The sequence below is a fragment of the Apteryx rowi genome, unplaced genomic scaffold (genome assembly GCF_003343035.1).
Source record: "Apteryx rowi isolate R43461 unplaced genomic scaffold, aptRow1 scaffold_5, whole genome shotgun sequence".
Lineage (NCBI taxonomy): Eukaryota > Metazoa > Chordata > Aves > Apterygiformes > Apterygidae > Apteryx > Apteryx rowi.
Genome location: NW_020450760.1, coordinates 7,807,024 through 7,830,443, shown reverse-complemented (window position 1 = coordinate 7,830,443; position 23,420 = coordinate 7,807,024). Strand labels below are relative to the sequence as shown.

The 23,420-nt window shown below is 40.3% G+C and overlaps 2 protein-coding genes across 3 annotated transcripts in view; both read right to left on the bottom strand.

The window, feature by feature from the left end:
• The window catches only part of PPP4R3A (protein phosphatase 4 regulatory subunit 3A), a 45,110-nt gene extending 42,864 nt beyond the window's left edge, over positions 1-2,246 (bottom strand). The window contains exon 1 of one of the 2 annotated variants that reach the window (XM_026079326.1): positions 1,646-2,246. In XM_026079326.1, coding sequence (XP_025935111.1) covers positions 1,646-1,787 — 142 coding nt within the window. In that variant the 5' untranslated portion in view covers positions 1,788-2,246. The remainder of the gene's footprint in view (positions 1-1,645) is intronic. The other variant, XM_026079327.1, reaches the window with a different exon arrangement.
• A 9,056-nt stretch (positions 2,247-11,302) lies between these two features.
• CATSPERB (cation channel sperm associated auxiliary subunit beta) overlaps positions 11,303-23,420 on the bottom strand; it is a 45,959-nt gene continuing 33,841 nt past the window's right edge. The window contains exons 12-19 of the mRNA XM_026079457.1: positions 22,818-22,957; positions 19,843-20,040; positions 18,443-18,553; positions 16,477-16,587; positions 16,097-16,235; positions 13,698-13,798; positions 12,597-12,671; positions 11,303-11,512 (exon numbers count right to left, since the gene is read on the bottom strand). Of these exons, the coding sequence (XP_025935242.1) occupies positions 11,303-11,512; positions 12,597-12,671; positions 13,698-13,798; positions 16,097-16,235; positions 16,477-16,587; positions 18,443-18,553; positions 19,843-20,040; positions 22,818-22,957 (1,085 nt within the window). The remainder of the gene's footprint in view (positions 11,513-12,596; positions 12,672-13,697; positions 13,799-16,096; positions 16,236-16,476; positions 16,588-18,442; positions 18,554-19,842; positions 20,041-22,817; positions 22,958-23,420) is intronic.

The following is a 23,420-nucleotide window of genomic DNA, read 5'->3' as shown; positions in this document are numbered from 1 at the left end:
GCAAGCTGGCCACAACAGTCCAACTCAGGTTCAAATCAGTTTTAAACACACATATCCCACTGAAAGTCACTAAAACTGTATTTTAGTTTGGATGGACAATTTCTTGACAACCAAGTTACCGACTGCAGTACTTTTGCTTTCTTATATTAAAAAAATCGGAAACTTGATTAGAATATAAAAACAGAACATGACAGTTTTTAAACACTAGCTAAGAGAGTCTCCTGAGCACAGGAGCCATGCAGACAGCAAGGCCTGTCTCCATAGTAAACTATACTGGAACACAAGATTAGCTTAAAAGTTTAGTGATGACCTTCCTCCTCTTTTTAACCTCCCTCACTCATGTTGAAATTAAACTAAGTCTAATTCCATTTTGAATGTTTTGTCTTACACTAGGAAGTTGGTCAAACCAAAATAAAGAACACAACTTCTTTAGTAAAAGAAAACTAAAAAACAAGTACTAATTTAAGACTTTAAAGAATAATTAACAAACTACAAAGTCCTGAGATTCAAGCTTATCAGAAGCTCAATTATCAAAATCCTGCTCAGATGCAAATTTGATTCCTCCATATCAGCTTATGATTTCTTTACTGTAGAAACTGCTGTACAGTTTGTCAGAACTTTCTCAGACAGCGAGAATTAATGATTCTAGAGCTGCTTTCCATCCTACTTTCTATAATGAAAAAGCCAAACAACAACAACAAAAAAAATCAAAAGGTCTATTGTCAGGCACAAGCCACGACTAGATCTATAAGTCACTAGATAGAGTGGTTATATATTTAATGAAGGACTAAGTCATGCATTGACAGACTTTACTAGTAAAATCACACTAGGTATTGCAAGATACACTGTTTAAAATCTGTTCTGACCACAGCTGTCAAGAACTCGCTCATCCAATAATCAAGACTAGTCCAAACATGTAGCTATTTGGGTAGACAATACTACTGCTTAAACTGTAGTAGGTTTTGTCAAAAATGTGAAGGAAGTTGATAATGCATCATTTGAAGTTTATTTAAAGGCAGATCTAAAACTGCTGAAGGACTGAGAAATACTGTTTCAAGAAAAAAAATAAAGCATCTCTGAAAATGCTATTCTGTCCATTGTACTGTCCTTACTACTACAACTGCACATTGATAATTACTGTTAGCTGTTAGTGTCCTGTACAATCTTACTACCAAAGAAAATAAGGGGGAAAAAAAAGAAAAGAAAAAAGGATGTTAGCCATCCAACTACCCAATGACTTTTTTTTTTTAATCACTCTAAAAGTGGTCTAAGTTTTAAGCAACTCCTTTCACGAGGGGATTGCTTCCAGAAACGTCTAAGGAAGCATTCACAACGATCAGTTTTGGGTCTGGAGCAGATTGGGTACAAGACTTGCAACGAGACTTGAATATATTTGGTGTGCAGCACTGTGCATCTGCTATGAACCAAGTGCCTACTACAATGTTTGCATTTGATGGCAATCTTTCATTTCTTTCTCTTGGCCTAACAAGAATGAACTATGGCTGATGCCTACTTGCTTTCAGGAATTACATTTTAATCATGCAGCAAAACGTTAAGGCAAGAGACACATAACGCCAACCCCAGCTCCTTTTTTGAGCAGGACGAGGAAAGGCTCGAACAACTTCACACATACACACTTACTTACCATCGCTCTCTGCCCTGACTAGCAGGGACATGCCCTTCAGCCTCTCCACGTAGCAGGAGGACACATGCCCTGTGCCTCGATCGTCCCACTGGCGGTCCTCATTTAGCGTGTACACCTTCACCCTCCGCCGGGTGTCCGTCATCCTGCCGCTCGCCACACCACAGCCACCACCCTGGCTTGCAAGGCCTGAAGCAGCAGGAGGCTGGCGGGGCGCTCGGCCCCCCTCCCAGGAGGGGAGCGGGAAGGAGGGGAGCAGCCCCACACGGGCACGCCGGGCGAGCTCTTCTCGCTCCTCTTCAGTGCTCCAGCAGGCTCCTCATTATCGGCAGTAACCGAGGGGATGGACGGGGGGCAGGAAAGGGGGCGAGGCGGCGAAAGGCGGGCTGCTCCGCGGGCAGTTGGGTGCTGCACAAAAGGCGACCAAGCCTAGGCCGGGGAGCCGCGGAGAGGCTCTCCGCGGGGCGAAGGGCAGGCAGGAGCGGTGGCCGGGGAGCGATCCTGGAGTAGAAGTGGATCCGCAGGGCTGGAAGCGGCGGGGGACAGCAGATGGCACGGGCGGCGGCGGGCGGGCGGGCGGCCCGCGGTGACAGGCGCGGGCGAGGCAGGGGGCGGCCGGGGCCCCGGCGCGGGGCTCGGCGCGGCAGGCAGGAGCGAGGCCGGCGGCGGCAGCGGGCAGGCGAGGGGGAGGCAGGCGGCGGCGGCGCCGCTCGCCCCGGCCCGCGCTCGGCTCTATTGTGCGGCAGCTGCCCAGGCCTGGCGCCCCTGGCTCGGCGTCCGCCCGCGCGGGCTCCCAGGAGCCGCCCTCCGCGCCCGGCGGGGCTCGCGCGGGGCCGGCGGGCACCGCCTGTCCCGCGGCGGGACGAAGCGCGCGGCCGGGCTCAGCGCCCCGTCTCCCCCATGGGCTCCCGTCGCAGGCGGCGGATCACTCCCAGCCCGACTCCGCCGCCATATTCTTCTTCTTCCTCCTCCTCCTCCTCCTGCCGGTGCTGCTGCGGCGGCTCGGTCGCGGCCCCTCCGCGCGCCCCGCGGCGTGGCTGCGCTCCAGGCACTCCGCGGCGCGGCCGGCAGCCGGGCGCTCTGCCCTGCCGAAGGGGCGAGCGGCAGCGGTGCGGCGCGGTCCGTCCAGTCCGGCTCCTACCACCTCCGTCTCCGCCTCAGTCACTGCGCGGCCGCCATCTTGGTTTCACCTCTCACTGGAGGCGCGGGGTCTCCCAGCCAGCGGCGGCACGGGCCGCCCGCCAGCGCTTAAAGGGCCAGCAGCGCCGCCGCGCCCGGCGGCCCCCCGCGCCCACGCGTGGCACCCGCCGCGGGCGCCCCTGCCGCGCCCCGGCGCCGCGCAACACTGCCGCCAGCGCGCGCGTGGCCCYGCGCGGCCGGGGGCGCCGTGGGGCCGTCCCGCAGTCACGGGGCGGCCGCAGCGCGGCGGCTCCCGCGCGCGGGCGGGGGAAGCCCCCGGGGCAGCCCCTCGGGTTATCGCTGCTGTTTCGTTGCGTGGGCCAGTGCTGTTGCAAAAGCGGTGTGTGTGTGTGTGTGTGTTTTTTCCTTCCCCCGTCGCACGCTGCTGAGTGATCCGAAAGTTAAACAGCTTCTGGTCGAGCGGCTGTCGGGTTTCCACAGACAGCGAGGATCTAACAATCGCAAGAACAAACAGAAGCTGTTGAGTCTCTGCTTTTGCCGCTGCTGCCAACATCTGAACATATGTTTGACAGATTTCCCTTTTAAGGGTGGATCACAATTAAAAAAAACACGCAAAAACGCTAGTGCGTTTTGGACCCCACAGGCATATCGCTGCACTAGAGTCCATTTCAGAATATTAGATGTGCTATGTGCATGGGAGCTCACTGCAATTTATGTACTTCGATCGATTCATTTTTCGAAGTATTTGGTATTTGTTTATCAAAGTGAGTTATGTTGGGGCTGGTCTGAGCCAAAACCACAAACTACAAGGTTCACCTGAGAGTTAGTTGCACACCATGAGGGAACCTCCAGTCTGCACTCCTGCCTCTTACGTTTTAACATCATATGTTTTTTATGTTTTTCCTCTTATAACATCTGATATTTTACTTGTCCCACTCAGAAGACAGTGGTCAGCTACACAGCTGATACCCAGTTTCCAGATGCGCTCAGATGAGGCCATTTATTTGGCTTCTGCTCTTAGGCCTGACTGTGATGTCTTAAGGCTTGTTACAAATATCTTCAAGCGTATTGGTCAGGCATGGCTAGCATAGCAGAAAGGGTACTGCATGCAGTCGTTCGTAGTATGGTGTCCTTGGCTAATGTACTTAATGGCTTGCAAAGACTTGGTTTTCTGAGAGCTGTGGGCTATGGGCCCTGGTGAAGGGAGGCCCTGCGGCAGCACGCACACAAGAAGGCACTCAGCATCTTCATTTTGGGGACTGTGAAGCCCCTGGGGGGACAGACGTGGGGATGTGCCCTTTAGGTGTTTATTCCGGGCAATTCTGGAGATGGATTTTTGTGACTTCAAAATAAGGCCGATGTCACCTAGAGAAACCTCGCAGGACAGTTGCCCTCATTTACTAATTGAACACTCTTGTGGCCATGGGATTAACAATACACTATAGTTCACTGTGGGTTTGGTTCTTTGGGTTTTTTTTGGTGAATTCAAAAAAAGTTCAATCAGATTTTACTTTGCATAGAAGGTTAGCTTTGTGCATATTTTGGGTTCAGCTTTTCTTAATTGTCTTTGTATTATTTTAATAGCAGTCTGAATAATGCTCAGTCCTACAGTAGTGCCCACTGGTCAGGTTTTATCCCAATTCTGATTGTATTTGGTGTGGGGTTTCATTTTTTTCAAAAGTTTCCACCGCAGTGACACCAGAAGAAAGGTTGGGCATTGAGGGCCTCCTCCCATGATGGAAAGCAGATGCCAAAGAAGAAGACACTCTGTTTTTTTTCTCAGAGTCATGATTTAGAACACAAAATTTGCTACTTAACATTTCAGTTCCTTCTCTTCTCCATTTCCAGAGGTACAAAGGAATGTGTGTCCCAAAGGAAATATCTTCAGGGATTCTCCCAGTTTGAGAGGTCATCCTTAACTGAGCGAAAAGGTTAGGCTCACTTAGTTCCTGAAAATAACCGAGGACCTTGTCCTGGCGGTGGTTTTGGGCCACTGGGAACTAAGTAATAAATAAGGAAGTGGAGTATTGAACACGGTTTTAAAACTTTTCATATCCATAGATATGTAAATGCATATGGATCAATATGTGAACAAATAAAGCCTAGAAGGGGTTTACTACTGAGGGCCTTCTGCACAGTTGTCAAAACTAAAGAACAAGATGACTTTTTTTCTTCAATATCTGCTTGTAATTTGGGAAAGAAAATTACATTGTTAGGAGGAACTCTAGTCATATATCTAGGAGCTATGCACTAAAGCATTATTAGAGCTCCTAAAAACATAGCTAATGATTTTCTGACAAAAAATTCATATTAGAGAAATTAACAATTTCAGACTTTATTATGATAAAGATGAAATAGTTACTAGAATCAAAGCCTGTGCTTGCCTGATTTTGATATGGCTATATTCAGTATGCGAAAACAAGGTTAAAATCCATACTCTATACATGCACAGGGAACTGGCTATGTCTAGAGGGCTTATATCCAAAAAAGCTGTGGAAAATGAGTGACTGAGAAGAAAAATTATATAGAAAAATTTTATCAAAGCAGGGGTGTCTGAAAAGAAGAAATTAAGCAGGATATAAGTCAGGATTTTATCATTAAGAAAGATGGCAAATTCAGAAAAATACATTTCTAGTGCAGTGGGAAAGTGAACGCAGCAGTTTTAGAAATAAATATATACAACAAGTAGAAAAAAGACAAATCTAGCCATCAGTGTAAATAAAGCTATAAAGCATAGAAAAATGAATGAGGACATCAGAATATGCATGGCTGATAGTTTTAGGAACAGCTCAATTTTTCTAAATCTTAGTAGTATCACAGGCCTATTATATCACTATTAAATTTTTTTTTGTACTGATACAAAAAGTAGAACTGTTTAATTTTTTTTTCTATTATTGGAAAGAATGTGTGATGTGTTTGTATCATATGAAGATGACTAAGTGCCTTCCTGTTCATTACTAAGAAGGGTACTAAACAACTTGCATTAGAGATAAACATTTTAAAATATGCAAGTCCTAAAAAACTTGAACTTGGGAGTCCTAAAGAAGTTTGCATATGCAATCTCAGGAGATGTGAAAACATGTTAATTTTTAAAAAAGCTGAACATATTGTGGAAATTCTGCCAGACATGAAGACTAACACTTTGTAAGAATTAAAATAGGACAAGATGGAACAGATAGATAATAATGGGCTGATTTATCTGACATCAATCACAGACAAACAATAAATACTGACACACAATAAAGAATTATAAGATTAGACTATAGCAACAGCAGCTGGTGTGGCTCTGTGGAAAAAGGACTTTCAAAATTGTTTAATTTCTTGTTAGATTACAAAATTGCTTGTAAGGGTAATGGTGCAGATATAATATACTTGGATAGTTCTCAGGTATTTTTCTGAAAAGTTGGCATTGTATGCTATCAAGAAAGCCCACGCCACATGGGTCAGGTCCTGTCTCAGAACAAGTATCATTCAGTGGAGGTGACTCCAGATAATTGTGCAGAAATCAAGAGCAGGACTGATGCTATTTAGGATTTGTAGTAATAATTAGAAAGTCCATATAAAATCTCTGAATAAAAAATTGTGTATGACAGTGAGAGACTGGAAGAGTTATAAATATTGCTGAGGACAGAGTGGTCAGGAACAGCCTGGTTCGTTTATTGAAGGCCCTGGCTGACGAGAGGGGAAGGCTTAGCCTGGGACATCTGCGAAGGTTACAGGCAGCTGCTTCTGTCTTATTCTGGCTGTATAAATGTCTTTGAGCTCATGAAGTGCCTCCCAGATTGTAACAGCATTTTTAAGGCAAACAGTGACACTTTACCTTAAAACTCTGAGCTGTAAACTCAGATCGAAGAGCTGTTGATTGAAGAGCTGATGGATGAGCAGCACAGATATCCAGAGAGAGAGGCAGGGCCGTCAGCTGGGGATGTCCTGGTTGTGTTCTAACTTAGACCTCTTAAGTGGGACCATTCAGATATAGCACAATACGTGACAACCCCTATGGGAATAAAAATTAAAGCACCTCTGAAAGAAGCTGGGCTGTGTAGCGAACAAGCAATTCAATACAAACTTCTTACATGATGCTGTGTCTAAAAGGTCTAATACCTTTCGGGTGTATTGTAAGCCAGCAAGCTGTGGAAGAATTTAGCTTTATGGAAGAAATTTAGCTGTGAAAGAAATATAGCTTTAATGCAATGTTTTATAATTCTGGTGTCCTCATTGCTAAAAGATTTTGACAAATTGAAATGGGGCAGAAAGGACCCCCCCAATAACTTTTTTTTTTGCAGATCAAGGGCTAGCTCACTTCAGCATCTCAAATTCCTGCTGTATGCACAGTTTTGCAGACATACCCTATGAATCATGTCTCAGATGCTGCTGCTCAGTTTTCACATCCTGCCACAGATCCCCCAGAAACAGTAGCCCTGTTTTTATACCTGAACCACAAACCTGAACCAATATATGTCAGCAGTTAAAATTCTGTGACTCTTCCTCCTACGTAGAGTGCGTATGAACCCCCTCAACAGAAAGGTCATCTCTTTTCTTTCAACCATTTGTTATCTTATTCTCACAGTGCTGGAAAACCCCTAGTCTTCCTATTGAGAAATCTGCGCGACTGCATAGTCATGCAAAGGCTGTATTTGTTTTGGATTCAGGCATGCCTCTCTGAAAATGCCTCATTTTATCTAAATATGTAGGCCTCATCATCATCATCCAAGAGTGAAGAATTTCAATGCACTGCTGAAGCCGTTGGATGCAGAGGGCATATCTGAGTCATTTATTCATTCGATACCAAAATTTCCCCTTTTTCTGAGAAGGGAACTCTGAAAGGTCTGAATTATGCTAGCTGTCCCTACACAATGCATATTGGTATTTGTTACATTTATTACTGTGCTTGTCCGCTGTGTTTCTAAAATTGGTTAGTAAGATATAATTGCATACTTTATTCCTTTTCTTATGACAGACTACCTATTGCTAGTTTTTGCTCTCATGTATCCTTTTTTACTTCTTGTAGAAGTTTTCCAGTACTTAATCTGTAACTCAGACTGCAACAGGCTTCTCTTAGACCCATGCAGTTGGTTGTCCTTGAGAAAGTGGAGGATAGAGAGGCAGGAAGTATGAGACCCAGATCATAATCTCATTTCTAAAATCTTTGAAAGTCCACCAGATATCAAGCAGGGAAAACGCTGTCACCTATTTCCTATTATGTATCTACCTCATTACCTAAAAACCAAAAATTAGTAACTGAGGCCATAGTCTCTTATTTACAATAACTCCCTTATTACCTCAGGCTCATCCTGGGATGAGAGTGGGAACTGTAAAAGCTGTTTCCATTTTATGTTAATATGAAATGTACAGGCAGATTTGGAGCCAAAAGGAGGAAGGACCAAAAGGGGAGGAGAAGGGACATTGTCCGAGTCAGAGCAAGACAGAGGCACATGGATGTAGACAGATAAACACTCACTCACCCAGCCCCATCCATATACACAAACTGTTAGTAGGTTGCTACCTATTAGAGCAATCAATTGGGACTGTACTGGATCTGAGAAAATTTGTAGAAACTTCTGTGTTGAGTCCCAGTCAAAAGTTTAAAGTAGAAATGGTCAAGTTCCTGGATGAAAGCTGGTAAACCTAACAATACTTTTGTAAGCAAAAGTAATAAAATACCAGAAACCTTAAAAAATGTTCTGGAAACCCCCCCCCCCCCAAGAAATTTAGATGAGCTTTCTGAAGGAAGTGTTTTAGAATCAGCCATTGTACTGACAGCAACTCAAATGTGGGCTTATTTTTTTCTGTTTTAAAAGTTATGAGTCACTTTAGCGTTCATGACAATGGTGGCCTTAAAAATGCAAGTAATTCAAGACTTGCACAGAGCAGGAACAACTGTGGTACAAGTTGTGACTAGGTAATGTGAATAGCAGGAACATCCAACTACTCAAGAGATGACTTTACTGATTATCTAAGTATGCTCTGGTATCTTACATTTTGCACATGTAGTCCCAAGCAGAGGTGAGAACTTGACATCCAGGCTCTGTAATCTGGATCTGTGGGTGAGCTCTGCAATAACATAGGCTAGGCATTTAAAGAGGGCAATGCCTACTGTCTTCACATGGCATCTCTTCTCTAGCCAAAAGTGAAGCTAAAGCAGACAAAATGCAAAATCAAGAACTTTTTCTCCTATCTTCACTTTGTACCTAGAAATACCATGCCAAACTGTTTTGGAATGGACATACCTAAATAGTCACACTGAAATTCTCCTGACTGTATGTTTCCACCCTGGCACCCTGATTTTCCATACTGTCTGTAAGCCAGCTCCATTCTGGCTCATGCCGATGGCTCCCGTTCTAAGGAAAATCAAGCAATGGTGAGAAGCTAGTGCTGTCTTGACTGTCACCCCTCCTTGTTGTGGATGCCAGATCTGATTCCTCTGCTTGCTTATAGCCCTCTAGACACATCCTGGCTTTTGCCAGGCACCTCATTCCAACCCTCCACCCAGTGCTCTACTTTTGGCATCCCATTACAAAAAGCCATCTCTGTCTATGAGACAACCCTTTTGGCTCACATTCTGCCACCACCAAGGGTACTCAGAGGTCATTTACACAAGATAAAACTCAGATATTGGTGAATATTTGCAGGAACCCTGCACAGAGTCACAGTTCTGAAAAAAGAAACATTTCCTAAGAGCAACTTAAAACTGTAGTCACAGAGATGGCACAGGTCATATTGCACTGCATTGAGAATTAGTATTTCTTCAGTTCAAGAAGATGAAGAACAGAGTAAAACTGGAAGAGCTTCAGAAAAAGGCAATTAGGATGATTAAAAGCCAGGAAATGACTTCCGTACAATGGATGAAAGTAAGCTGGCATTCTTGAGCTTAAAGTAGAGATGACTGAGATAGGATGTGGTAGGTATCTATAGCATCTTGAATGGCATGAAGAAAGTCAGCAAGAGTTAGTTGTTTACTGTCTTTTCCAATATAAGAACTGAGGAGCAAGAGGTCCAGCTAGTGGGTGGCACGGTCAAAACAAACAAAAGTAGGTCTTTCTTTGCACCTCATTGAAGGAAGTGACGGAACACTCTGCTGCAAGGTGACATGGATGCTGAAGTCCAGCCTAGCCATTAGAGTATGCCATCTTCACATGGTTCATTCTGCTGTGGATATGTAGAATCAATTACAGCATAAGTGGGTACTCTGCTGCTACACATATTTCTCTCTAGTACCCTGAAAAGGGTGCTAGATTGTACTTGTTCTTCTGAGAGCTTGTCCAGTTCTCCCATAAAGCCCATGCAGACTTTCAGCTGGCCTATCTCCATTCAAGGAAAGTGGACTTTCAAACATATATGCATCATAAATTCAGTGTACCTGGTCATGGTATCCATGAAGCTTCTGTGGTTGTTGAGAAGGTGCAGAATAAGCAAATGATATTTCTTGCTGTTGATATGGTCATGGGTCTCTGCCCAAACATGGTTTATAGACAGGAAACCAGATGATGCAGGGTTTACTGGGCCTGGCCTTATCCCATCCATAATCATGAAAAAAGGCATTAGGCAGCCTGCCATCTGGGTTAGCTACAATTTCCCTGATGTTAAGGATTAACAGTGTACTAGTCTACTAGCAGGCTCCCTTGTAGGGAATATGGATGGCCTCAAAGCAGATCTCCTAGAGAGAGACCTTTTGTGACTAACCGGCAAAGGCATCAGTGGCATGTGAGGATTATCAGCAGATGTGCAGGAGGAAGAAGGTTGGGAACGGTGTGCATGCTAGCAAGGTCTGTAGTGGTGAGGTACAAAGAGTGTATGGCAGCTTTCACACCCCGGTGAGCTACTGTTGAAGTTTAGTGTGAACACAGTGATACATGCCAGAGGGCCCTAAGGCCTCTACAATGTGCCTGTCACTGATGCATGCCAATAGGACTTGGAATTTAAATGCACACATGGATATCGCTACCAAAACCAGAATGAATGTAGCCAGTGTAATTAGAAGTGCACATGATTTTATTAATCATCACTGCAGCTCATCACTACTTTATAGAAATTACTTAACAGTTATTAAATATTCACTCACAATTGTCTAAATTAATTATCACGAAGGCTTTATTTATGCAATTTTACAGTTTTCATGAGTATTGGAAGTTGTCTGAGAAAATAATCATAAGAGAATCTATAAGAATAGCAGTATACCTCGGTTCTAGCTGTTTACTTATGTTTAGTACTGACTACAAATAATAAGGTGAGAAAAGAATTCTTTAGATTTTCTGAAATCTTCATAACAAAAGATCTTGTGAACATACATTTTCTGGAGATTTCAAAAAAACTTTGGAAATGATAACTTAAATTCTAATAGAGAAGTTATATATGTAAAAATATAAATCTTAGAAGATTAGTAATATATCATTATCAAATCAGAAGCTACTTTTAAAATTACATGAAACATCTGTAACAAATTCAATAAATGTGCAGTGAAAGAAATCTTTTCCTCTTGGATATCTCCCGGTACCTAATTCAGAAACATTGCTCCTGCACCTAGGCAGAAGTAGCAGTTGCAGTATTTGAAGTTTGTGATGGTGATACTTTGTTGAATTGTCCAAATTTATGTTTTACTTCATCCCATATGTTTATATCATACAGTTGTATAAGAAATGCCACAAAGATAATGCTCCCTATTAATAAAGCTGTTAATGCACTAGTAAGATACTGTCCTGGAAAGGCCAGTGGAGCATCATCAACATAAATCTGAAACAGAAAACGTTTAAAATATCTGTTACTGTTTATTCAGTTTTATTACTAAAATTCTGTAACAAAGTTGTAATTCTTCCAATTTATTATTTCTAATATAAATAAATTGTTCTCAGCACAGAGGTAGAAGAAAATGGTCTTTTTCTCTTGGAGCAAGCAGTCTTTGAGCTCAGCAGAAATTTTGTCATTGCTTTAATAATGGCTAGATTGCAAGGTAGGAGGTGGATGGTCACCACAGGAAAGCAATTTCAGTGATGGAATATCAGGAAAGATGTTTTTATGTAGTAGGTATCAATTGTGTTATGGCAACTTGGGAGCTATATTTTGTAAATAAAAAGTTGACCTAGAATTATATACATTTCAACCTTATTCTGCCTTTTATGTGTTTTCCTTGATTACAGGTATTTTGGGCTAAGGGCTATATCTACCTCTATTTTTTTAATAAAATGTAGAAGCATGAGGCCCTAAAACCCCGGTTTGGGTCTTTGTGTGTTACCATTTTCCAACTGAAAAAGAAAGATAATGATAATAACCTTTTTAAAGCACTTCTGGCTAGAAAGTACTATATATTCTGTGTTCTATTTTATCAATAAACACCATCTTAATGAATTATATGTGCTGATGAAGAGCCTAGGCACATGAATCTCTGCAGGGTCACAAGGGTCACAGGCCAGCAGTACCTTTTACTAGTAACTTCTTTGCAGGTAGGCAGAGGGCTGGAGACCAAGTGGAAGTTAATGTGCAGTGCCCCTGCTGATAACTGGGATGAGGCCAGAGCTGCAGGGGGTCCAGATCTCTGTACGACTGGCAGGGTCAGTCTAGAATGAGTTTGAATTTGATCAAAAAGGATTCAGCCTACCATGTTTAGAAAACTATAATGCAATATTTGAGAAAAACTGATTCTGCAGATGGCCAAATATGTGATCAGCACCCTGTTCAACAAAAGAGGTCAAGCTGGACTTGTGCAAGTGAAGCTTTTGATATAATTCATTTGTTTTTCATATGAAATGCTATGATTGTTATTATTAAATGTTAAATTATTAAATATTAAATCATTATAAGTATTGTCTGTTTATGGTACCTGAAATTCATCAGATAAGTTACAGTGGGAAACTCCAGGAACAGTTGATACCTTGAAATGGAAAAGCTCAGATCCCTATTAAAAGAAATCATCATCATCATTGATGGCTTTTTGTTTCCAGAAAAAAACGTTTAAACAAAATGTTGGCTTTGCTGGGCAGAAACAATTTGACATCATTTTCAGTTGGTGCCATGAGGACTGCCTAATTTTGAAGATAAAATTAAGCAAAAGTAAAGCTAGGAAGGAACATAACTATGCTGTTCTTAAAAGCAATCAAGCGAGATTTAAATAGGGTCCACCAGCTGACTAACAATTTTGTGCAGTAGTGGCTATTTTTTGCATTCTTTGCTCCCAAAAGGTCTGATGAAGGCTATCAAGAAAACCAAAAGGTAGACCACTCTTTTCTCTACATATTTGGTTTCTTCTTGATTGATAAGAAAGGTTTCTTTTTGAGTCAGATCAAAAGAAAAGTGCGTTTTCCTCATTCGGGTAGCAGGTCTGCATTACCTTGCCCTAGATGCAGTTCTCCCTTTAGGCTGGCTCAAAACAGATGATAAAGGACCAGACTACAATTCCCATAAGGCAGTGCATTAGGAAAAGACGGTTTCCTGACAGGCTTTTTAAGGGTTTCAAAATAACTAGCATTGATCAATGCATTCAGATAAGGTATACTTATCCTTCCAAAACCTAAATGTCAGATATAGTCACACACAGTCACATTTCCAAGGGAGAACATCTAGGTGACTGTGTATAGAACAGACTGGTTAGTTAGAAAAGGCAAGATTTTTAATAAGAGGTATAAAATAACTAATTCAAAAGTGTTGTATATGAAAAACTCCTCAAAAGTTATCTTCCTTATCTCTGGGACCAGTACCTTTAAAGATAACATGAAGCATGTGCACAAAATATAAACCCCAATTCACCCCATCTAGAAATAGGCCCAAATTATAAATGTGTGGTTGGATACATGTTTTACAAAGAAAAGATGTTTCAGTTCATACCAAAACTGCCTCAAAGGTATATGGTGTTCAGTTCTAGAACTGTAGCTTCTACCCATTTCTGTTCATAATATTTATTTTAATTTGAAATGATAAAACTTACATATAAGTTTAAGATCAGAGAATCTGGACTATACACAGTAGTGCGGAGCTTTTTTGTTAAATAGAATCTTATTTTTAATATGCCTGATGTTTCATTGATACCTGTAAAATAAAAAAAAATCATTTCAAGAATATTTCCAATTTTTTCTTTTCTCCAGAGGTATTAAATGCACTATAGCTTTTGGCTCTCACAGATAGAGAGAGAAAAAGCATTAGTTTAGTCCTTTTTTCTACCTGCTTTCCATGAGGCACTGAGCACCCCCTCCCATTAGGTGACAGAACACATTCACCACTGCCAGAGTTGTTTGGGGTTGCTTGGAATCCTGTCTCTAATACAGTGGTGATCACTTGCTTATCCTTGAGTTTCTTGAGTGTTATAGAGGAAAGATTAATAGGGATAATTTTTTATCCTCATAAAATAAAGTTTTATGAGGTTCCATTTCTATGAATGTCTTCTATGCCCACAAGATTAAAAAGCGTATTGTTTCATAAAGAATAAAATGAGATGTCTGTACTGGAGAGCTCAGAACTGTAAAGATAAATATTTTGTAGCTGATGTAGGGTGAGCTGTATGCCCACTGAAAGATAGCAGTAGAGCTAGCTATGATAGTGAAAGATTGTCCAAATACATAAAGTAAATCTTCACAAGATCCAATATGCCAGGGAAGGTCCATACCTCAGTCATCATTGATGAGGTCCAACTCAAATCTGGTCTAGCATCATGAGTGCTGGACAGACTGAGACCTGCTACAGAACAAGTCCAAATTCCTTGCAGGCAACTGTCGGTCCTGCCCAGACCTTTCAGTAGCCATGGGCATATCTTGAGGTCAGAAGCTGGCTCAGGATGCCAAGAAAGCTGTGTGGGGTCATGCTGTAGGGAGTCCAGGATTGGAGGGTGAGCTGGATAAACAAACTAAACCCTCTCTCATTTGGCAAATATAATGTATAAACAGCAGCAGGAGGTGCCAGACACATTCTTCACATTCTTGCAGCAGCACATGGAAAATCTGTGGGTCTGATTTTCTCTGTAGTTCCAGTTGTTGCAAATTGGACTTTGAGGGTTTTCTGATTTTTATTAGCCTCAATAGGTGTTTGAGGCTTACTGATTTCAAGACATTCTCTAGTATTTCAAATATGTCTTACCACAGCCTTTCAGATTAATGCATGTGTATGGGGCCAGTAGCATTGCCTGTTGCAAATAGGCATTTGTTGGGGCCCGCTGAACCTGGAGACACTGCTGTCCCAGAGCCCTGATCACCTAAGAATCCCTGAGTGCTTTAGAGGCCTGAGAGAATTCTAGGGCAACGAGAGATAAAGGCAAACAGGACTAATTCCAGTCTGTAAAGCTGCTGCCTTGATCTCTTCCTGATTTCCTCTGTGCCTCTCACTTCTCATAATCCCAACTCATTGGGATTGTAATTTATGTTTTCCTGTTACCTTTTATATATCACATGGACCCACACTAAACCCCTTGCAACTCACCTAGGAAACCATGGACCCAGTCGTGGTCATTTCCCTCCGTCACTCATGGAAGCTCCCCCTTTCTAACTTCACTGCGTTTTTCCTGATTCATTTCAGCACAGCCAAATGACTTGTGCTTAGGTTATGTCCTCACCTGCCATTCTGCTCGTACCCATTGCTTACTTGGAATCTCTGCTTTACCATGCCCCTATTCTAGGACTAAACTCTACACTTGTGAGGCCCTACACACCTCGATTCCCACCTACATTCCCTTCTCTAGAGAGCTAGAGGCGGGGGGCAAGATCATGCCATTCATGCTCTTCATGTTTGCATAAGTGCTATGTGTTTTCTGTCTGTAGATCCGTTTGGCCTGCCATGTATGTATATATAAATACATATATAAAAATATTTATATTTATATAGTGTGTGTGTGTATGTGTGCGTGTGTGTCTATAGGGAATACATGCTTAGCCTTGCTACTGGCCAGATCTGGGGATATGGGGTGCAGCTACCTTGCCTCTGTTGGGCTACCAGTTTAGGCAACTCCTAACAGGTTCTAGGTATTCTATTAAAATATATGCCCCTAAATAAATAATAGTTTTTTTTCCCTTTATTCACTCAGTACATTAATTATTTTAGAAACATTAGGTGTCAGCACAATGGTATTTTTTTCATGACATTCTGGTTCCTAGCGTGGATAATATTTTCTAAGATTGCAATTATTTTATACTGAAATTATAGCAGCACCCAGTAAAGATCGGGACTCCTTGAACCTAGCACAAAGTAGATGCATATGAAATCTGGATTCTTGCCCTGAACATCTGAATGATATTTAAGGATCATGATTATATTCCTGGTTTCACTGAAATCACTGAGTTTTGCCATGGACTCAGTTGGGTCAAAGCCGTTCTATAATTTAAATTTGAAAAATGTCCTTACCTCTGACTTCCCAGTTTGTCCTTTGGTTGACTTCGGTAATTGTGACAAAATAAGGAAATGACAGATTTTTAATAGAACTTGAATGCTTAAGGTTGAAATGGATTGGAAGCTTTGTAACTGGATAGCTCATTCTTAGAACCTGAAATGTAAGTCATTTGTTGTTACATGGCTATATTCAAAGGAAAAAACTGTTCTGGTTCTTTTAGATGTTCATTAAGCCTTCAAGATGTGTAATGGTGATTTGGAATGTCTCCTTTACAGTCCAACTGTAGCATATTTTTCTTTGAGCAATTTTTACTCAAATACTGTTTGGGCATCTGGCCATGTCCCAGAATTTAGCTTAAAGAAAATAATTTCTGTACTTCTATTTTATCTCTTACCTTCTCTGTACAGTCTGAGAAAGCTGAAAGTGAAGACATTTTCTCAGCCAAGGTACAGTTGCATTCAGCTCTAGATGACTTGTTAGCACACTTCTTGTAGAATCCAGAAGCCTGTGGAAAGGCCATGAAATCTGATTTTAGCTCAGTTTCTTGCCTGAATTCTGAAAACGAGACTTTATAGAAGAAGATATGAGTAAACAAGTGCAACTATCCATGTATGGTGTAGGGGAGTTTGAAATGTAAATATGATATTTGTCACAAGTCAGATACTGGAACAGGCCAAAATCTAGCATTTCTGTCCCACAGGAAATGTCAAGATTCTGGAACTGGGTTTCATTTCTAGTCAAGAAAAATATTGAAATCTTGGGATTCTTCAAAGAATCTGATATTCCAAAAAAGTTTTTCAACCTTACAAACCTTAATTTTGTCAGGATTTAAAAATTTCATGTGTGCTATATCATTTCCATTAATATTACAACACCCCAAAACTCTGACCTTTTAAAATTTTGGTAATTTTCTGTCAAATTGTGGACAATATTCTTTGCTTTGACAAGAAAGCATTTTCCAGTGGAAAATTGTTCCATTAGGGAAAAAAAGTGAATCGCGTTTGACATTCTTTGGACTCTTTGGAAATCAAAAAGACCAGCCCTGCACTGATGCAACTCCTCTTGCTCAAACTAAGGTACCGTCATAATTTAGGGAGAAAGGAAGGCAAGGGGAAATACAAACCTGTATTGCCAGTTTCCCACTTTTCACTGCTGAGGAGAGGACCTCTACGTGCATGGCCTTTCCCTTCAGCAGCATGGAAACAGGAATAAAGGCAAATGCATACTGAGGCCAAGGCATAAGCAGTGGGACCAGAGTCAGCTGTTCCTAAGGGAGCTGTCTGGGGAGATGGTTCTTGAGGAAACTGCTGTGTTGCCCCCATGAGTCTCTGGCCTAAGACACTGCTTTCTGTACTTATGCCTAAAGCCAGTCCTGCCTGAATTACCCAGCTGCCTACCTGAGATTTCCTGTGGTCAGCCTCAGCTTATTTAATTGCCAAAGGTCCTATTTCTTTAGACTCAAAATATGGTGACAAGCCATCTAATTGTCATTTCCCTTTTCTGGGACAAGCAGAAAGTGGACCTATGCTTAGTTGCTAGGAGTGCCTGTAAAGAGGATGTCTTTAAAGTTTAAAAATCTTTTATAGTGTAGGCAAAAGCTGGGAACATGGAGAGGTAGGTATGATTTCAAAAAAACTAGTACCTTCACAGGGGCACCACAAAACTTCTACCACTTTTTGGTATAGTGTCATCTCTGTGTTAATTTCTTGTGTTTATCAACACAGAAAGCAATGGATCTGTTTAAAAGTTCCGACTTGGAAAACTTAATGAAAAAGCTATTTTTCCCTGTATGTCTTACAATCTCAGAATGATCATGACTAGCACACTGTGCCACCTATTTTAACAACAGCGTTTTCAGAGGGGAAGTGCTAGGTTGAAAGATATTCTCTCTTGCCTTTCTATTTTAACTCATGACATCTTATCAGTAATTCTGGCAGTAGTGATGAGAATAGATTTAGAGTGGAAACTCTGGCACAGGTCCTTTCCTCATTAATGACTAGGACTTAAAAGTTTACACTGAAGTTACTTGATTTTATGTTTCAGGTCTTATTCTTTTCCATTATCCATCCTCTCTGTTAATATAATATTCATAAGTTTATACCATCCCATCCTTCAGAGCCTTCTATAAAGATATGTATCCTCCAGTAGTATGTAACCAAAAGGTCTACACTGAAAGGAAATAGGCTACAGCAAGCACACCACTGAAATGTCCTGTCTGTACAGTCTGCTTTTCGAAACACTGATTATTTAAAGTAAGTGATAGAAAAACAAACACTACTGAGTGTGAAATATATAATGGTAAAAGAATTCATAGCTTTAATATATGTTCTGCATCAGTGAAATGATTACAGAAGACTTACTTTTGAAGTCTTAAAATAGTTTCTCATTCTTGGTTTGCTGGGATCTGCATTATAAAAGTTATCACTGACTGGAATAGCTATTCCATGTACAGATGGAGGTCTGTAGTTTACCTGCATATAAAGGCACCAAAAGACAGAGGGACACAGATTAAATACACATTCACTGTGTAGAAAGGATGATAAGAAGCTACTCTCAATGTCAGGATAATAAAGCAGAAGTAATGTGGAAGGTATGAAAACCAAAGGATACAAAACAAAGCAATTCATTTATCCATATTTAACATTTTAGTTCCCAGGTACTCCTTCAGAGAAAACAGATTATTGGTTTTTTTCATTTTTAACCATTGCCTCAGCAGTGACAAGTGAGCTAACAGATGTCTTATTACTCATATGAATTATGTGATTCAATATTTGGCCATGATTTCTTGACTGAGTCCTTTAGCCTCAGGACCTTCAGATGATCTTTCATCTCTACTCTCTTCGCTGCTCAGAAACTATGTTCAAAGGAGATTAGTTGCTTTCAGCCCACTGTGACTGAAACCTAAGGATGTTCAGTGCATCTGTTACACAAATAAAGACTTTTACAGGCTTGGCTTAAGTTTAAATAAAAGAGATGAACAGAGTATATGTCTGAATGTTCATATTGGAACACATATAAACACCTATCTGACATTCCTTTCCATGATCCAAATACAGAATGAAGTTATTTTATTTAGGCAACCAAATCTAAAATACAAGTTTAATATGAGACAAATTCTGTTAATCACTTGCGTTTTAATCACAGCACATATTATGCAGTTTTATAATAGTTTAAACTCAAGACCATGCATTTCACATAATTAAAAAAAAACTTGGTAGGAGATGAAATGTTCAGCTATTTAAACAGGAGATGTTTATAGAATGACAGTTAAGTGGTTCTTTTCTAATAGTAGTATAGTGAATGGTATCATAACTGAGAACTGTGCTGTCTCTTGCCTCCAGCTATCTCAGTTCAGATCTTTCATAGCGGAAGAACTTAGGGCTCCCAAGAAAAATTTCTTCTTTCTCAAAACACTCTACTAAAAAATAAAAGCGTTAAAGGTTCATGGGGTTACAGGGAAAGTAGTACTTTAATTTATTCAACTTAAATAGCTAAAGGCATATTTTAACACACTTCAAAAAATCGAATCATTTCATGCATTTTTTTCAAATGTGATGGCTGATTTTGCACATTAACTTATTTCTACACAATGCATTCCTGCTATACAAATTGGTAGGCCCTTGTTGACATTCACTTCTTCACTTTAAACAAGCACACATGCTTTTGGTTTTCCTGTGAAAACGAATGCACAAAGTAGGAAGTCCTTCCTTTTCTATACCAATTCTTCAACATTCACCTAATGGCTGCTTAGCTTTCTTACCGGCAGTTGTTTCAGGATAAGAAAACCATTTTCATCTTTTGGAGCTTTCTGTAGCCACAGTTCAGCAGTTACTGGAACTGGAGAAATGTAATGAATTGATTTCCCATATAAGCAGCCAGTCTTCAGTGTTATAATAAATGCTGATGTTTCACAAATACATGATGCTTCTGGGATAATCACAGCTATTGAAGATTTACCCTGTAGATATTTACATTGTGAAAATAAATTAGCACTCCCAAAACAAACATTACCATTTAAAGGAATGTAGTAAATATCTTATTTATACTGGTAGATATATCAGCATTGCAAAGTTTGCTCCTCCTGCCTGCTAACCTAGTGCAAGGAGATAAAGGGGCTGGTTTTAATCAGTGTATCTTGGAACTGCTCATTTCAAAGTTGGCTTTATCCCTATATTATGTTCCCACAGTAATGATCAGGAGACCATTTAAAGTGATCCCTCTTTAGTTAGGAAGGAACTCATTCCAGAATGTGCTTAGTGAGGTGTTCTGAAGAATTCACAGTTTTACTTTTAATCTAACAAAGCCTAATTTTGTTAGTTTTCAGTTTATGTGGCAATGCCATACTTTTAACAGAGCACTTGAGGAAAGCAGTTGTGAATTATGAGCTGGTAAAACTGATCGACAGAAATGATGTGGACAAGTATGGTACAGGCAGATCACTGTGACACATAATTGGCACTGATGTTATTTATGGGCTTGTATTTTTAGCTACTGGCAATGCCTATCACAGTGGAGAGGGATGGTAGATACAAATGGAAAGAATACTTTGAAAAGGGTGTTATTTTTATACTGAACTTCTCATATTGCTCAACTGATGTTGCCTCAGCATGACACTGAACACACTCAAAGAAAAAGTGTCTGTCACAAGATCATAGGAACTGCCACTCTGGTCAAACTAAAGGTCCATTTATTCCAGCAATCTGTACAGTGACCAGTTGTGACTGTTCAAGGAAAGAATATAAGAAACAGGATAATACAGATTGGTCCTTATTTCTGACAGTTAGTTGTTAAAGCATTTGGACCACTGTATTCAACAGCAAACGATGGACATATCCCCCATATATTTGTCTAATCCATTTTTAGTCTTGTCTATAATTTTTGTTTTCTAAAGCATCCTGCAGCAATGAGTTCAGCAATTCAATTAGGCAGCATGTAAAAAAGTGTTTCCTTTTGTTTGTCTCAAATTACTACACAGCTTCTGCATTTCTGAGAAACAACAAATCGTCATCTTCACACCACTGATTTTATAGACATCTGCCGTATCTGCCTTCAATCATCTCTTTTCCAAGCAGGAATGTCCTATTCAGTTTGCTTGTATGGAACCCATCCTTTGTCACTCATTATTACTGTTCACCTTCTTTATGTCTTACTTAGTGCTACTACATCTGCCTTTGAGATGAATGAGCAGAAGTGCATGTATCTGAGATACAGGATTTGTACAATAGCATCATGATGATTTCCTATTTTTTGCTCTATTCATTTCATAAGAAAATAATTGTAATATTCAGTTTGAATTTTCTTGCCATGGAGCATGGAGCTGCCTATCCAAATCCCCTTTATGAGTAGTAACAGCTAAGTTAGAGCTCCTTGTTTTGTAATTTTCTTCCAAACGCATTTGTTAACCATGAATTTTACCAGATGTTTTACTGCCTTGTTGCCCTGCACTGATTAAATCTTTCTGCAACTCTTTGTTGTCATTAGTTGTGACTTTGCTGCATAATTTTGTGTTGTCTCCAAACTTTTCCACTTCAGTATTCACTTCCTTTTCAATGTAATTTGTGAATAGCTTGTACAGAAGGTATAGAGATCCTGTGGTACCCACTAGCTATTTCCTTCATTATTTGTAAAAAACGACCATTTAGTTGGATCTCCTGTTCCCATCCAGTTGTTAGTTGATGGATGACCTTCCATCCTATTCCATGACAGCTTAGTTTCTTTGAGAGAATTTAAAAAGGGACCTTGCTCAAAGCTTTTTATAAATCCAAATATACTATAATCGCTAGCTCAACCTCTTTCAATTGCTACATATGCCAGACATGATTTCCTTTGTTAAAGTTCACATTGATTCTTGCCTCATATTTTGTTTTATGCAAGTGTCTACTAATTCTATTTTACAATAATTTCAATCAGTTTCCCACCCATAAAAGTCAGACTTTGGTCACTGCAATTCCTCAGATCACCCCTGGAGTCTTTTTTAAAAATGGGTGGCATGTTTGTCTTTTTCTGCTCTTTTGACTGATTGAAATGATACCAGTTAGCTAGTGAGGAATTTCCTATTTAAAATTCTTGGATGAACAGTCTCTGTCCTGGCAGTCATTTGCTATTTCTTTAATTGATTTGTTCTACAGCCTTTTCTAATGACAAATCAGTGTAAGACAGTTTTCAGATCACTACCCTGTTCTTGAAGTCTCCTAATACCAATTTAAGATTTCCCTTCCATATCATGGTAGTCCCATTCCTTCAGAAGACATTCTCACAAAGACTAATCTCACCCAATGCCTATAGTCTGACCTCCTTTAGTCTTTCCCTATTATATCTCATGTGCAATATTTATAATCAAATGCACAACTATATATGACTAAATAGGAAAAGGACTCTGAAATGAGAAAGCTCAGAAAGAAACTGTCCCTAATTTAAAGGATGCTATAAAAGAACTGCAAGAAGTAATACAAAAATGAATCAAAAACAAAAAATAGGAATACTGTTACTTGAAGTTTCATATCATATCATAATATATTCTTGAACAATGTTCATTATGGAATGCTCTATCCAAGGACTGACAAAAGATGAACTGGAAATTTCAATAAAATTTTGCACAATTATTTTTTACACTACATAAATTAATCTGTAACTTTTCAGATTCTCTCAGTCTAAAGATAACCCTCACATTACTAAAGCTATTCAGAATGAAAGAAAGCTCCACTGTGGAAGCAAGGATGACTTGTCTTCCCTTACTTGCTTGTAAAATTTGTTGTAAACAGAGAATTCCAGTATGTAACTATCAATTTCATCCCAGTACTCTCTTGTAGTCACTTCCAGTAGTGATGGATTGCCAATGATGAGGTTTATTAGTCGCATTTGAAACATTGGATAGGCTGTGAAATCAAGCAAAAAAATTGAAGACATGTATTCAGTACTCCATTCTCTATAGTTAAAGAAAATCCCCAAAGAAAAAAAATAAATTCAAACTCTAGAACTCAGTTTCACAGATCCATTGAAAGGATCAGTTGGTATGTGAAAGGAATAGGGAAAATCTTTCTTCATCATAACTCTGTGTGTTTTCCCTCCACAATACCAGTAACTGTTTCTYTGCCAGTTTGGCTGACTGGCCAACCTATCCTTTATCATACTGTAGCTGAAGACAATGAAAGTAAGTTTTTGTCTTTAGCCTTTCCATCTGCACTTACCTCATGCTTTAAAATCTGTAGAAAGTGCTGATGTTAATATTTTCTCTCTACCCTCCACTGCTTTGAGCTCTCTGATCCTTGGGCTTAGTCTTTTCTTAGAAGTCAGCTCCTTCCCATCTCCAGTACTCCACATAACCACATAACAGATCTC